Below are 15,695 nucleotides of genomic sequence, written 5' to 3' on the forward strand. Positions count from 1 at the left end.
AGGTGGTAAGGTGATAGGGAGCAGCCAGGCTGGATTTGTAAAGAACAAATCATGTCAAACCAATCTGATAGCCTTCTTCGATAGGATAAAGAGCCTTGTGGGTATAGGAAAAGTGGTGGATGTGGTACACCTAGACTTTAGTAAGGCATTTGATGACGTCTCGCATGATATTCTTGTCTATAAACTAGGCAACTACAACTTAGATGAGACTACTAGACGTTGGTTGCAAAGCTGGCTGGACAACCACACTCAGAGAAGGTGAAGCTTAATAAAAACAGATGCATAGTGTTCCACTTAGGAAGGAACAGTCACTTTCACACATACATACATGGGAAGCAACTGTCTAGGAAGGAGTATGGAAGAAAGGCATCTAGGGGTTCTTCTGGATCACAAGCTAAATATGAGTCAACAATGTGATACTCTTGCAAAAAGAGCAAAAATGATTCTGGGATGCATTAACAAGTGTGTTGTGAGCAAGACACGAGAAGTTATTCTTCCACTCTGCTTTGTGCTGGATGGGCCTCAGCGGGAGTATTGTGTGCAGGTCTGGGCACTGCCTTTCAAGGAAGATGTGGAGAATTTGGAAAGGGTCCAGAAATGAGCAACTAGAATGATCAATGATCTAGAGAACATGACCTGTGAAGGAAGGGTGAAAGAATTGGGCTTGTTTAGTTAGGAAAAGGGAAGAATGAGGGGGGACATGATCATGATTTTCAGGTATCTAAGACGGTGTCATAAAGAAGAGGGAGAAGACTTGTTCTTCTTGGCCTCTGAGGATAGAACAAGAAGCAATGGGCTTAAACTGCAGCAAGGGAGGTTTAGGCTGGACATTACGAAAAAGTTCCTAACTGTCAGGGTGGTCAAACACTGGAATAAGTTGCCTAGGGAGGTTGTGGAATCTCCATCTCTGGAGATATTTGAGAACAGGTTTGACAAATGTCTATCCAGGAGGGTCTAGACGGTGTTTGGTCCTTCCATGACAGCAGGGGGCTGGACTTGATGACCTTTCAAGGTGCCTTCCAGTCCTTGTATTCTATTATTCTGTGACTCAGAGTCTCTAATTTTCTAATGATAATGCCCAATCATGTAAGCATCACCTACATTCTTTCTTCCTAGATGTACATACTGAGGGTGACCGTTTATTCTGGTTTTAATGGGACAGGACACGGTTTCAGCCCTCTGGTTGGTGTCACTGCTTTTTTTCTTTAAAAATTAGCACCTTTTCCCAAATTTGCTGTCTCTCCTCCCGATGTCCTCCTGCTGGTTGGATCCTTGCTCCCTAGCGGCCCATCCACCATAGGTGAGTGATGGGGTCCGGGGCTGATGATGGGTGGGTGTGAAAATCTGGGGGTGATTGGCAAAGCTGCAGTGCGTGGGGCCATCCCTTTCCCCCACTGGTCCATTAATGCAGTCCCTGCTGCTGGCTTTCTCCTGGGCAGCAGACCCCACTTACCACAGGTCTCTGTCCAGCCAGCACTGGCTGCTTGTTGTGGGGGCAGGTGAGTAGGTGTAGGAGGTGGCTGGGTTTGTGTCAGCTTTGCTGCCCACCCCTGGGCCCTTTACAGGTGCATCCCCTCACTGCCCTGTCTCTGCTGTGCTCCTTCCACCGACAGCCCTGCTGCACCTGCCTACACCCCCAGCAGTGCGGGTCTTGCTTCCAGCACTGGGCAGAAGAAGCCCCTAGGCAGATCATTTACCTCACCGACAGCCTGGCTGGCAGGCTCCTTCCTCCCCACATTGCCTCAGTCTTCTCAGCCTCTCTCTGTATGCATTTCCCTGGGTGATTGGTCCTTCTCATTGTTCTTTACTGTACCCCTTTAGCTCTTCGGTAACCCGTGCGAGAAGGATATCAGTAATAACTAAAGGACTCTAGAGTAGAGTGAAATATTGACTGGCCAATCTCCTGGTGATTCATTTTATGTGGGCTTCTCCATCCCACCCCTCCATATTCCAAATCCTTTCCTTACTTTCTGGCCATACTTGCACAGGGAACAGAGGTTTCCAGAGCTATGTACCATGGTGCCCAGGTGAGACTTCAAGCTATTCCCTCCAGAGGGCATACACATTGCAGCTATTGAAGTGGAAGTCCTTTTGCCATCATTCTACACGCTTGCCTGGCTTGGGTAACTCCCTCTCAGGACTTTGCTGAATTAGACTACGATTTAAATAATTTGGTGACATCTGCAAACTTGGCCACGTCGCTGTTTGTGTAGAGGGTTAATAACTATAAATAATCTGCCATGCTATTTTTTATCCAGTGTGTAATCACCTGTCTCTTCTTCTCACCTCTCACAGGCACCTTGAGGATTTCTGAACCCCATTGAATGCATCACCCGCCTCATGGCAGATTTTAACCTCACACCCTCTGACCCTTCAATATTCACCCTAGTGGGAATCCCTGGCTTGGAAGATGCCCACATCTGGATTTCCATCCCTTTCTGTACCTGCTACGTTATCGGCCTGTTTGCAAATTTCACCATTCTCTTTATTGTAGGGACAGAGAAAGTCTTGCACAAGCCAATGTATCTTCTGATCTGCATGCTGGCACTCACAGATGTTAGCATGTCTACATGTGTCATGCCAAAGACACTGTCGATATTTTGGTTCAAGTGGAAAGGCATTACGTTGGACGGCTGCCTTGCCCAGATGTTTTTCTTTCAAGCAATTTCTATTGTGCATTCAGGTATCCTTGTGACAATGGCCTTTGATCGCTACGTTGCCATATGTAACCCTTTGAGATACAGTACCATTCTTACCAATGCCCGAACAGTTAAGCTTGGGCTAGTGGGTGTGATCAGAGCTATTCTGTTCTTTCTTCCTCTGCCCCTAATTGTCAGAAGGCTGCCATTTTGTGCCAACCGCGTGATCCAACACACATTCTGCGACCACATGGCTGTGGCAAAGTTGTCATGTGGGGACATCACTGTAAACAGAATTTATGGCATGGTGTTGGCCCTTGTAATTGTCTCAGTAGATCTGATGCTTATTGCCCTGTCCTACATTCTGATCATCAGGGCTCTCCTCAGAATCTCTTCCAAGAAAGCCCACCAGAAAGCCCTTAGTACCTGCACAGCTCATATCCTTGTTATACTGATGTCTTATCCCCCTGGCCTCTTCGCCTCTCTGTCTTACCGATTTGGCCAGGGTGTAGCTCCCTATGTTCATATGATTTTTTCCAACATCTATTTTGTCACCCCTCCCATGTTCAACCCTATTGTTTATGGAGTCAACACCAAGGAGCTTCGTGAGAAAGTGGGCAAATACCTCTGCAGAATGTGATTGCCTGAGGGCCCTGAATGTGAACCTGCATAAGAAGAGGAAAGATTCTCGTTCTTTAAACTTCCTCCCATCTAACATCTTATCACAGTATCACCAGACACTGTTCTCCCCTTTGTTGATCACCATTATTTGCTGTCTTTCATCATTACCTCTCGCTCCCCAGCCTGGCACAAGTCCTTTCCATGACCATTCCAGGATCATAAGGAACACCTCTGGGTTTGAAAGAAGGTGGCTTTTCATTAGAACCTATGTGAACAGGGTTTAAAATCAGTTCAATGATCTGAATCTATGGTTCTGTTAGCCAATGACAAAGAAGGGAATTTCAATGCTCAATTCATCTGCAATAATTCAGAGATCTAGGGAACCAGTTTTTCCTTGTTTTTCTATGTCCAATACTTCAGAAAGTTGGGGGGACAGGGGGAGAACCCCACTGAATGGAATGTTTCCTTTGGAAATTGTGTTTTCAAACCTGGACTGATTTATTCTGGTTTTGAGGCATTGTAACACAGAAATTTATTGAAAGCAATTGCAAATGTATGACGTGCACTCAGCCACTTCAGATGGAAAAGAAAAGAACATCACATAATTTAGCATGTGCAAACTAATGCCTGCCACAGCTGGTAATCAGAATAGGAAGAGTGGACAAACAAGTGCATTAAGTGAGAATGAAAGAAGAGAAGTGGAGGGAAAACATGAATCTAGATGCTTCTCATATTTCTTTATTGAAATTAGGTGAATTGATGATCCTGTAGGGGTCTTTATGATCTGTACATTTTATAGAAGGCATACAAGATTAGCTAATATAGAGGCCTTTGGAGCACTTCTTTGAAGACATCTGACAGACATTATTTTCTTGATACACCTTCTTCCTAGGAAGAGATCAGCTGGCCACTGAAAATCTGTGGTCAATGACTCCATACATTCCTGATGTTAGGAGACTAAGTGGGGTGTTCTAAATTTACTGCTTTTATCTATGATTGCTTAAAAATAATAAATTGCACTGTTAGGCTGTGACTCTGTGACAACACAAACTCGAACTAAGCTATTTCAGCACATGGAGCTGTCTAAATGGTGCCGTGTGCAAAAATAAAGCCCTATTTTAAGGCATCCTTGTATTTGTCATGTGATGAGGTGTACAGGGATGCCAGAATACTGTCCCCTTTATCTTGAAAACTGTTTTGAGACAATGGGCACGTTACGTAGATGTGGGCAGCTATTTTGGGATACGAATGTATCTGCATATGATGGTATCCCAAAATAGCACCTTCCATGTAGATGTATCCTTTGAGAAAACCATGCTTCCTTCCTTTACATCCTTGATCAGATAGAACTGCTGTGCTCCCTTTCATACATGCCTTTCACTGCTTGGAGTGAAAATAAAGGAGGGAAGACTGGAAAATAAGGGTGATAGTTCAGTGTTAAAGTACACCACCACCTTGGATTCCAATAACTTACCCATTCGCGCAGACAGTTTTGGATTAACTTTCAGATGGAAACTTCAAATGACATACTAAACATTCCTTTCCCCAAGACATAAAAATAATTATCAATATTTCCTCTGTGGAGTTTCTAAAAATGCAATTGCCACTGAATGTCCTGGTGATTGAATCACTTGCAGTTGTAAGGCCTTCACAACCAATATCTCACTTTTGTCATTGTACTGTGGAGACTTTGGACATCTGGAGTAGCACTGGAGAGGTTTCCTTGTGGATCACTATTGTCAAACTCTGAACAACCAAATCTATCATTTTTGGATTGACGGTCTCCAGTCAATGGATGCCACTGGGGAAATGTACGTTGTCGAACTTGGTCTGGTTGCTCTTTCATAGCTATTGCTCTCTTTTAGCAAGCTGCATTTGAAAGATGGCATTAGAAAGACTGTTTTCTCAGATGACCTGGATAAGACAAAGACTGTGCAAAAAGATGCATGAGAAACTTTTAGAAACTATTCTAGATGCTCTGGTGCACATGCAGCAAGACAAAATCTGTTATGTAGACTTTGCACCTAGGAAAGAAATCTTTGCATGGGTTAATGCTGAACTGTATGACCAACAACAGAAATAGTCTACCATCATCGATGACATGATGATGTTCAGAGACTTACAGTGAAAGACTTATTTTACTAAAAAGATGTACATTGATTATTACCACTGAACGTAATTAGTAATACATAATATAGTGATTTTATTGTGTTTTTACCATGAACATGCCTGAGGTTCCTTTGGAGCTATTTGAGAAGTATTATTCACCATTGATTGTTGGAAATATCAATCTGAACTCCTGAGCAGCAGCCAGAAACACAAGGGCCAGCGGAGAATCCCAGCGGGCAGAGCTGGAGCCAGAGAAGCATCACTGGGCCAGGGCAGAGCAGCTGGAACAGGCTGGAACTGGGAGCTGGGTCAGCACAGAAGAGTTGTGCCAGCTGAGAACCAGGGTGGAGCTACAGTGGGACCTGTGGAGCCAGAGACAGCACAGTGGGTGTCGGCCAGGCTATGAGAAACCTAGCAGCCAAGCACAATCAACAACCAGGGTTAGCAACCACGAGCAGAGGGGCCAGGAGAGGGAAACTTCACCAGACTATAGGGACTTGGTGACTGAACTCAGAACTGGTGACATGAAACTGATGGAAGGCCCATACTGGGGAGTAGGATCCTGCCACCTACCCCTGAAGGGCGCATGTCCACTGCCGGAGCAGGTTCCTTTCCTGAAGTATCACAGCCAGGGTCTGGGCAGGATGACTGGGAAATCTAAGAGACACCCCATTTATTTTCATTACATGACAGCGATAGCTGTGTGTGATGTCCAGTGCCCACAAAGCAGGGTTCTGTTTCCTGGAACCTTTCCCATTTTTTCTTACAGTTGCTGTTTAATAAATTCAATTTGGTCGAAGCTGTATCCCTTAGGAATAAATTACCTAGGGAAGTTGTGGAATCTCCATCACTGGAGATTTTTAAGAGCAGGTTAGTCAATAATCGGGGATGGTCTAGATGGTGCTTAGTCCTTCCAGGCAGGCAGAGAGATGGACTCAATGACCTCTCAAGGTCCCTTCCAGTTCTGGTGTTCTATGATTCTGTGGCAGTTCAGTGGTTCATACTGTCAGGGAAGTCTTCAGTGTGAACAGAGTCGCGCCAGAGTGGGGACACCCTGGCCCGAGTGACCATGAACTGACTGGGGTTCTTCCTCCCAGCAATCCTGGGCCCAAGCATGTTCCCATGATGAGGACTGTGCCACACAGGAGAGAGGAATCATAGACTCATAGGGCTGGAAGGGACCTAAGGAGTTTATCTCATCCAGCCCCCTGCATTACATAAGAACATAAGAACATAAGAATGGCCATACTGGGTCAGACCAAAGGTCCATCAAGCCCAGCATCCCATCTGCCGACGGTGGCCAATGCCAGGTGCCCCAGAGAAGGAGAACAGAAGACAAGTGATTTATCTCCTGCCATCCATCTCCTGCCCTTGTTATGAAGGCTAGGGCACCATACTTTATCCCTGGCTAATAGCCATTTATGGACCTGACCTGCAAAAATTTATCAAGCTCTTTTTTAAACCCTAATAGAGTCCTGGCCTTCACAGCCTCCTCGGGCAAGGAGTTCCACAGGTTGACTGTGCGCTGTGTGAAGAAAAATTTCCTTTTATTAGTTTTGAACCTACTACCCATCAATTTCATTTGGTGTCCCCTAGTTCTTGTATTATGGGAAAAGGTAAATAATTTTTCTATATTCACTTTCTCCACACCATTCATGATTTTATATACCTCTATCATATCGCCCCTCAATCGCCTCTTTTCCAAACTGAAAAGTCCCAGTCTCTCTAGCCTCTCCCCATATGGGACCCTTTCCAAGCCCCTAATCATCTTAGTCGCCCTTTTCTGAACCTTTTCTAATGCCAATATATCTTTTTTGAGGTGAGGAGACCACATCTGCACGCAGTACTCGAGATGTGGGCGTACCATAGTTTTATATAGGGGAAGTATGATATCTTTTGTCTTATTATCGATCCCTTTTTTAATAATTCCTAACATCCTATTTGCCTTACTAACTGCCGCTGCACACTGCGTGGATGTCTTCAGAGAACTATCCACTATAACTCCAAGATCCCTTTCCTGATCTGTCGTAGCTAAATTTGACCCCATCATGTAGTACGTGTAATTTGGGTTATTTTTTCCAACATGCATTACCTTACACTTACCCACATTAAATTTCATTTGCCATTTTGCTGCCCAATCACTCAGTTTGCTGAGATCTCCTTGTAGTTCTTCACAATCCCTTTTGCTTTTGACTGTCCTGAACAACTTGGTGTCATCTGCAAACTTTGCCACCTCACTGCTTACCTCATTTTCTAGATCATTGATGAACAAGTTGAACAGGATCGGTCCCAGGACTGAGCCCTGGGGAACACCACTAGTTACCCCCCTCCATTGTGAAAATTTACCATTTATTCCAACCCTTTGTTTTCTGTCTTTTAACCAATTTCCGATCCATGAAAGGACCTTTCCTCCTATCCCATGACCACCTAATTTACATAAAAGCCTTTGGTGTGGGACCGTGTCAAAGGCTTTCTGGAAATCTAGGTATATTATGTCCACTGGGTGCCCCTTGTCCGCATGTTTATTAACCCCTTCAAAGAATTCTAATAGATTAGACAGACACGACTTCCCTCTGCAGAAACCATGCTGACTTTTGCCCAACAATTCGTGCTCTTCTATGTGCCTTGCAATTTTACTCTTTACTAGTGTTTCTACTAATTTACCTGGTACTGATGTTAAACTTATCGGTCTATAATTGCCAGGATCTCCTCTAGAGCCTTTTTTAAATATTGGTGTTACATTGGCCGTCTTCCAGTCATTTGGTACCAAAGTGGATTTAAAGGATAGGTTACAAACCACTGTTAATAACTCCGCAATTTCACATTTGAGTTCTTTCAGAACCCTTGGGTGAATGCCATCTGGTCCTGGAGACCAGGATTAAGCAGGATCAACTCCAGCTAAGTCATCTGAGGCAGGACCTTGTAAAGGTGGGACTTAAAAACCTCTAGGGATGGAGATTCTACCACCTGTCAAGGCTACACATTTCAGCTCTTCACCACCTGCCTGATGAAGTCGTTTTTCCTAATATCTAATATTCTCCTCTCCTTCTGTAGCTTCAGACCATTCTTCTTGTCCTGTTACCTGTCACCAATGAGAACAATTTCTCTCCATCCTCTTTAGAGCACCCCTTTAGGAAGCTGAAGACTGCTATTAAATCACCCCTCAGTCTTCTCTTTTGTAAGCTATACAAGCCCAAATTCCTCAGCCTCTCCTCATAGGTCACGTGCTCCAGCCCTTTAATCATTTTTCTTACCCTCCACTGAACCTCCTTCAGCACATCCACATCCTTTTTATAGTGGGGGCTCCAAAACTGAACACAATATTCCATATATGACCTCACCAGCGCAAAATACAGGGGAACAACCACTTCTCTAGATCTGCTCAGAAACTCCTTCTAAAGCACCCTAATATGCCATTAGCCTTCTTGGCCACAAGGGAACACTGTTTACTCATATCCAGCCTTTCTTTCACCATAAACCCTAGGTCCCTTTCCACTAACCAGTGGGTCCCTTTCTGGAGGAAAGGAGAGGGGAGTCCTTGAGGACAGGTAGGCCTCTGGGCAAAGGGAACATTGAAGTGGGGACACTTTGCTAGCCATTTCCCCTGGAGTAATGAAAAACTCAGAAAAGATTTTGACTATAGTTTTTATTAGGTAGAAGATGAGTTGAATTTTAGAGATGTGTAACTCATGCAGCTCATACAAGCTGATAGAAGTAGTCTTCTACCACCTTAAAGACTATTTTTTTTTTGTTTATGTGGTAATGAGCTTCCATGGGTAAGATAAACTTGGAAGCTCATTCCCTAATAAACAAATTTGTCAGTCTTTAAAGTGCTACAGGACGGCTTGTTTTTCTGAAGCTACAGACTAACATGGGTATCACTCTGAGACCAGCTGACATATTCAATTCAGCGCCTCATTAGTAACCTTCGAAATGGCCATTAGCATGGCTATTTCAAAGATTTGTGCCCATGTAGACACACCCTCTGAGTAAGGTGAAGGTACCATTACTGCATGGAATGGCTTTCCAGAGACTGGTGTCACACAGGCACTTCTTCCTGTACTATTTGTGAAGGGGTTATGTCCCTGAATCGGGGATTTGCTATTTGGCCTCTTGAACTTATTTCGTAATAAGTGGATGGTTGGTCATGGGTACTGACTATGTAATAGATCAGAAAGCCAGTATGACTCGCTCCTCACTCTTAGATTTTTGGATTTAGACACTGCAAAGGCACTCAGAGAAAGTACTCTCCAGAGCACAAGTGCATTAAGTAAATTAATGGAAATGTTGTTTTTCTCACTGTGCTTCCTGGAAAGATTCTGGAAATGGTAAATGCTGCTTCAAACCCCCCACTAACACGGACCCACCCAAAGCAGCAGTATTACTTCCCCAAGCCACTGAACTTGTAGGTCCATTTCACATTGTGTGCAGAGAACCCACACGTTCAGAGAGTAAATTCTCAGTAAAATGGGGCAGAGAAATCAAGTCTGAAGAAAAGGTCCTGAGACATGCAAGAACGCAGGGGAGCAGCTCACGAAGGGGCAGAACAAGTTTGAGAGCTGAATTGTCCCCCACAGCTACAGGGAAGGCAGAATCTGCCGCTGAACAAGTAAGGAAAAGGAGGGCCTGCCGCAGGGCAGCCTTAAAAGGACACTCATCCCTTATACAAATGCTGGACTTGACTGATCCCCATTACTCGCTGTTTGGACTGCCCCTGTAGGGGAGACCCTCAGATTGAGCTGGCCCTCCAAGGCTGGGCCATACCACCAGAAGCGTCACTTGGTGTCCAAGAGGAAAGTGGAACGATCCCAATGCGTACAGGCACCAACTGGGGGGAGCAGACACCCTTCCTGCAGCCTCACCGCTGACGGTGGCCGTGAGACATCCTCAGGCTGGTTTCTAGAACTGGCCCAGTGAGATTTCAGCCTGCTTTCCTCACCAGACCCCGGCAGCTCTCTGCCTTCTTGTCCATGCTCTCTCTCCCCGCTGAGTCCCCAGCCACTTCCCACCGAAAGCCTCCTTCCCCTGAGCCCATCGCTGACGGAGCCTCTCCCCTCCCCATGCTCCTGTCTCCTTAGCTGTTTTGCTGCAGCATAAGCAGGAACAGCAGGAGGAGGCGTCCCATAGGGCTGGGTCAGGTAGGGGAGCCAGGCACCAACCAAAGAGCAGGGGCCTGTTATAGGTTATTAAATGGTGCAAAGTCCAAGGAAGTGAATTAAAGTCACTAGAACAAGGAACAATGTGTCTCAGCTGTTCTATGTTGTATGTGAATGTTACAAGATGTTGTATTTCCTACTGTACCCCCGCACACGCAGCTGCGGCTGTCTGCTTTCCTTGCAATTTGGTTACCCGTGGTCTGAAAGCCCTTGCAATCACCAAAAGCGAATTAAGAGACTGGAGGTGCAGGTTCAGGGAAGGAAATGTGGATATTTGTCCAGGAGGATATTCTGCCGTCCCTCAGCTCATCACCCCTGGGGCTGCTGCTAGCTGGTCTGCTCTCCTTCCTGGTCTGCCACCAAATTTAGCTTCTCCCCTGCCTTTCTCAAGCACTTCTCTTCAGACTTCATTCATCTGCCCCATTTCCCTGGCTGTTTAATTTCTGAGAGTTCCCTTTAAAATAAACTGCTGCTTTGGCTTAGACTTTCACCTTCGATTGAAGCAGTTTTGAAACAGCTTTTACTATGACCAGATTCTTTCTTTGGAGCACAATCTTTTGTGTCATTTAAATCAAGACTTCATGCAAGTAAGTCTTCTTCTTATGCACTTAAAATCCAACCAATCCACTGGTTTATCTCTGTATCCCAGTGTAAGTGGGGAATTATTACTGGCTCCTGCACTGCCCCAGGGGAACGGGCTGGCAAAAGGATCTGAATGCTCTCTCCCACTACCTGTACCCAGAGTTGTCCCTGACCTCAAGCACTCACTTTCCAGTGTACTGTGTGGCAGAGTCGTAGTGATAGTAATGTGGCTGGGAGTTGAATTCTTGGGAGGTGGAAGCCCAATCTCATCATTTTCAATTAGTATAGTGGGTAGGGAGTCCCCTGTCTGGGATACCCTCTTCACACTGGACCTGACTCACTGATCACTACATTAACATTATCCAAACAGAGTTTATTACAAAGTAATATTATTACAAAGAATGGGGTTACCAAATTCAGAATAAGCTGCCTGCTATTTCAAAATTATTTTCAAACAGCAGTTGTGTTCTGTAGATGCTCACAAAATTATTCTGGAAGAGAGACTGTTTTTCTGGAAAACAAAAAGCAAACAAAAATGCCACCCTTAGAATTAGAGAATGAGATGTCAGGCAGGTAAAAGTGAGGGTGCTAAAAGGGGGAGAGAGCCATAGTTTTGCAATGGACACAATCTTAGGTGAAGGTATTTTTCATCCCAGTAAGTGGACAGAGCTAAAGTGCAGATGTAATCCCCTCCCTGCTGGCTGTGATTCATTGTCCCATGTAACATAAATCAGTTACAGAAAGAACAAGTCTCCTCTTCAGCATAATGTGGGAAGCCGCCAGCTTTTTGCTTCAGAGATAGAGCCCCATGCACTAACCTCCAGAGGTCCTGGGTTGGTTCTGCCTGTTACTGTTTTGCAACTGCCCTATCAAGTAATTGAAAATTTGCTCGAGCAAAGACAGAAGGATGCAGTGAGGTCCTCGTGGGGGGAGGTGATTAACCAATTGGCTAAGGCAGTGGTAGGGGCACAAACTGGCATTGTGTCAGCACGGGTTAAGCTGAAGGGAGCAGGGAAGGGACTGGAGGTGTTTTGCTGTTTGGAGAGATTTATTTTCCCATTCCGAACTGTGTTTTTGTTGGCTTCCCTGCCTGGGGCACCACACAGGCTGTGGCAGCCTTGCAGGAGTCAGAATGCAGACACAAGGGACAGAGAATGGACCAGTGGAGAGAACTGTTGGTCCAAAACTTGTCTGGTTCATTGATACTAAGAGCCATTTCTCCTTTCTAGGTCTGATGGGATTTGGCAGAGTATTCATACCTGGTGCAATACACTTATGGCAGCGGTGAAGGTGCTGGTACAGGCCCCAGCAATGGGGACAGGCATTTTGGAACTAACAATAATGATTCACCCAGAATGCCTTATAAGGAATAGGCATCTGTAGTGTCCCAACGGGAAAGCTAATGGACTTGCCTCATGTTTTTTGTCACCCAAGGATAATAAATGTGGTTCCTGTGGAAGGGAGAATCCTGGCATATTACTGGCATTTGAATAATCCCCATACCACTTTGCAGTGAGGGAGAATGCTCATACAGATCTCCAAAAGCCCAAAGGCTATAATCAATTTCAGGGAATTTTTAGAAGTGGGAGAATGTTTCAAACACCCAGATTAGTCAATGGTCAGTTGCTACTGACAGTGATCATGTGGAACACCAGGAGTTCAGAAGCCCAGAGCTTTGGCTCACTGGTCTGGTCATGAATAGCACATCCCACCAGGGTCCCCTGCCCTGCTGTTTCCTCCTTCCAAGCATTAGAACAGGGACAGGTAAAAGAATGCGATGAGTTGTGTAGATTAAATGTCTGCTTGTGTCCTTTTATTCTTTTGCATACAGACAGTCCAGTTTGTCCAGTCAAAACTAATAACATACAAACAACCAGCTGGAAAATATTTTAACCCCCTGGGTGCACAGTTACAAACTTCAAATTTGTCATTCTCAAGCTAAAACAGTTTAAAAATTGATTGGAACGTGAAACTGCTGAGTGGAGATTCATGTGCAAATTCGACACAATCAGAAAGGGTCTGAATAGGGACTAGGAATGGTTCCATCAATGCAGTATGTAATTTTCCACTGCAGGTATTCTCACTTTCTTATCCATACCCACTTTGACCGATTTATTAATTCATTGTGGCAGAGTGCCAACCATTAGGGGTGTAAATAGGGTCGATCACCTTCTGGTGTACATTCTTCTCAAATTCAGAGAAATTCAGTTCAGATTTCAAAGAAACAGTTTCATAACTCTCACGAAAATAAAAAAAAACAGTTATATAGCACATTAAAGACTAACAAAATAATTTATTAGGTGATAAGCTCTCATGGGACAGACCCACTTCTTCAGATCTGGAGATACAATCACTGGACCAAACCAAGTTATTCACAGAATCACGGGCACGTTCTCCTGTTCCTCAACTAACATCATATACGCCATCATGTGCCAACAATGCCCACACACCATGTATGCAAGACAGACTGTAAACACTCTTCAGCAAAGAATGAGTGGACACAAAACAGACATAAAAAACCTCCTAACACACAAACTTGTCAGCCAGAACTTTAATGGAGTGGGCCAGTCTGTTAATGACCTGAAAGTCCGTGTTTTACTGAAAAGGAACTTTAACCACCGTTTACAGAGGGAATGCTCAGAAATGTCATTTATATTCAAATTTCACACATTAAAATGTGGTTGGAACTCTGACAGCAATTACCTAGCCAATTATAAGGGCTCTTTTACACACTTCATTTTATCTACCTCTTAACTTCCTCACCCCGGACCTCTCTCCTGCTGCCTCTCTGCTCTTCTGAATTTGCCAGTCTTGATATTTTTTTTTCTGATTTGTCAAACTTGATAACAATTTTTGGACTTCTGTGCTTTCTATATTGACTCTGTTCTGCTAAGGCTGTGACCTGAAGAAGTGGGTCTATCCCACGAAAGCTCATCACTTCATAAATTATTTTGTTAGGCTTTAAACTGCTCCATGATTTCTTTTTTGTTTTGATAGAATACAGACTAACATGGCTATCTCTCTGTCACTATAACTCTCAACAGTAAGTTCTAATAGTTCTTCTCCAATTCCTGTAGCGACTTTCCTGTGGTAGCATTTGCTTCAGCAAAATTTGGTTTGTTTTCCAGGCTTCCGGAAAGATGTGACATAGAAAAATCATTGTGAAATATGTGAAGTTTCTCAGGCTCTGAACTTCCACAGTAATGAGATCAGCCAGTCTAGAATGGAGAACCCTTGATTCAGTAGCAGATATACATTTTCCCCTTTTCAAATAGGCTTAAAGTCAGTCTCCCACAGCAATCATTTTCTGCAAGTGTATTTGACAAATTTATCACGAAGTTCTTTGGTTTTGACCCCGTAAATGATGGGGTTGAGCATGGGGGGGACAAGGAAATAGAGGTTGGCTAGGGTGATGTGAACATAGGGAGGGATGCCCTGGCCAAACCGATGTGACAGACTGGAGAAGAGGGAAAAAGTACTAGAGCTCAGCATCACACAGATGTGGGCTGTGCAGGTGTTGAGTGCTTTCTGGTGGGCTTTCTTGGAGGAGATTCTAAGGACAGCCCTGAATATCAGACTGTAGGAGATGGCAACAAGCATCAGGTCTAAACCGGTGATTAGAAATGCTATCACCAAGCCATATAACCTGTTGAAAGTGATGTCCCCACAAGACATTTTCACCACAGCCATGTTGTCACAGTGTGTTTGGGGAATTACATGGTTGGAGCAAAAAGGCTGCCTGCTCAGGAACAAGGGCAGAGGCATTATGAAGAGAACAGCTCTTATCAAACCCATTAGCCCTAGGTTAGCTATTCGTGCATTGCTAAGGATGATGGTATATCTCAAAGGGTAACATATGGCAACATACCGATCAAAGGCCATTGTCAGAAGGACAGCTGAGTGCATAGTAGAAGTTGCATGAACGAAGAACATCTGGGTGAGGCACCCAACCATGGTAATGCCTTTGAAATTGAACCAAAATATACACAATGTCTTTGGCACAACGGAAGTAGAGATACCCAGGTCTGTGAGTGCCAGCATGCACAGCAGCAGGTACATTGGCTTGTGCAAGGTCTGCTCTTTGCCTACAACAAACAGAACCATAACATTTCCCAATAGGCTGATCAAGTAGCATGTAGAGAAAGGAATAGAAAACCAAACATGAGCAGCTTCCAGGCCCGGGATACCCATTAAGATGAATGTTGAAAGGCTAGATTGGGTTAGGTTGAAAGTTTCCATTACAAATTGAAGGGTCTATTGAGCCCAGAAATGGTCAAGTTGTCTCTGAAGGGAGGAAGCAGAGTGACAGGAGTTACACACATTATTATGACTACTACTCTCAATCTTTTATAGTTGTTACCCAATCTTGAAATGGGGGTGGTGAGTAGTGACATGGGGACATTTAAAAAGGGAGCTAACTGCTTAGCTAGCTACATCTCAATAGAAGAACATATGTGATATTGACAGGATGGGGGACTGTCGTGGGAAGAGCACTAGCACTTAGCAAATAAGGGGGTAGCTAATCATCAGGTTTTAGTGTGACTTTTTGTTCAAAAGAGCCAATGTGATTCTTGGATGATAAGCAGGG

At 44.4% G+C, this 15,695-nt stretch overlaps 2 protein-coding genes across 2 annotated transcripts; one reads left to right on the forward strand and one right to left on the reverse strand.

Annotated features, from left to right (window-relative positions):
* The first annotated feature begins 2,340 nt into the window (after positions 1-2,340).
* Positions 2,341-3,279, forward strand: LOC142006838 (olfactory receptor 52P1-like). Its single transcript, XM_074983330.1, has one exon. It carries the CDS (start codon positions 2,341-2,343, stop codon positions 3,277-3,279), a length of 939 nt encoding a protein of 312 aa, XP_074839431.1.
* An 11,128-nt stretch (positions 3,280-14,407) lies between these two features.
* Positions 14,408-15,346, reverse strand: LOC142002608 (olfactory receptor 52P1-like). Its single transcript, XM_074978838.1, has one exon. It carries the CDS (start codon positions 15,344-15,346, stop codon positions 14,408-14,410), a length of 939 nt encoding a protein of 312 aa, XP_074834939.1.
* Between the last annotated feature and the right edge of the window lie 349 nt (positions 15,347-15,695).

Source organism: Carettochelys insculpta, chromosome 1 (assembly GCF_033958435.1).
Source record: "Carettochelys insculpta isolate YL-2023 chromosome 1, ASM3395843v1, whole genome shotgun sequence".
Lineage (NCBI taxonomy): Eukaryota > Metazoa > Chordata > Testudines > Carettochelyidae > Carettochelys > Carettochelys insculpta.

Bases quoted from the DNA above. Each gene is read 5' to 3' on its own strand.
- LOC142006838 (XM_074983330.1), top strand. From the start codon at position 2,341: ATGGCAGATTTTAACCTCACACCCTCTGACCCTTCAATATTCACCCTA.
- LOC142002608 (XM_074978838.1), bottom strand. From the start codon at position 15,346: ATGGAAACTTTCAACCTAACCCAATCTAGCCTTTCAACATTCATCTTA.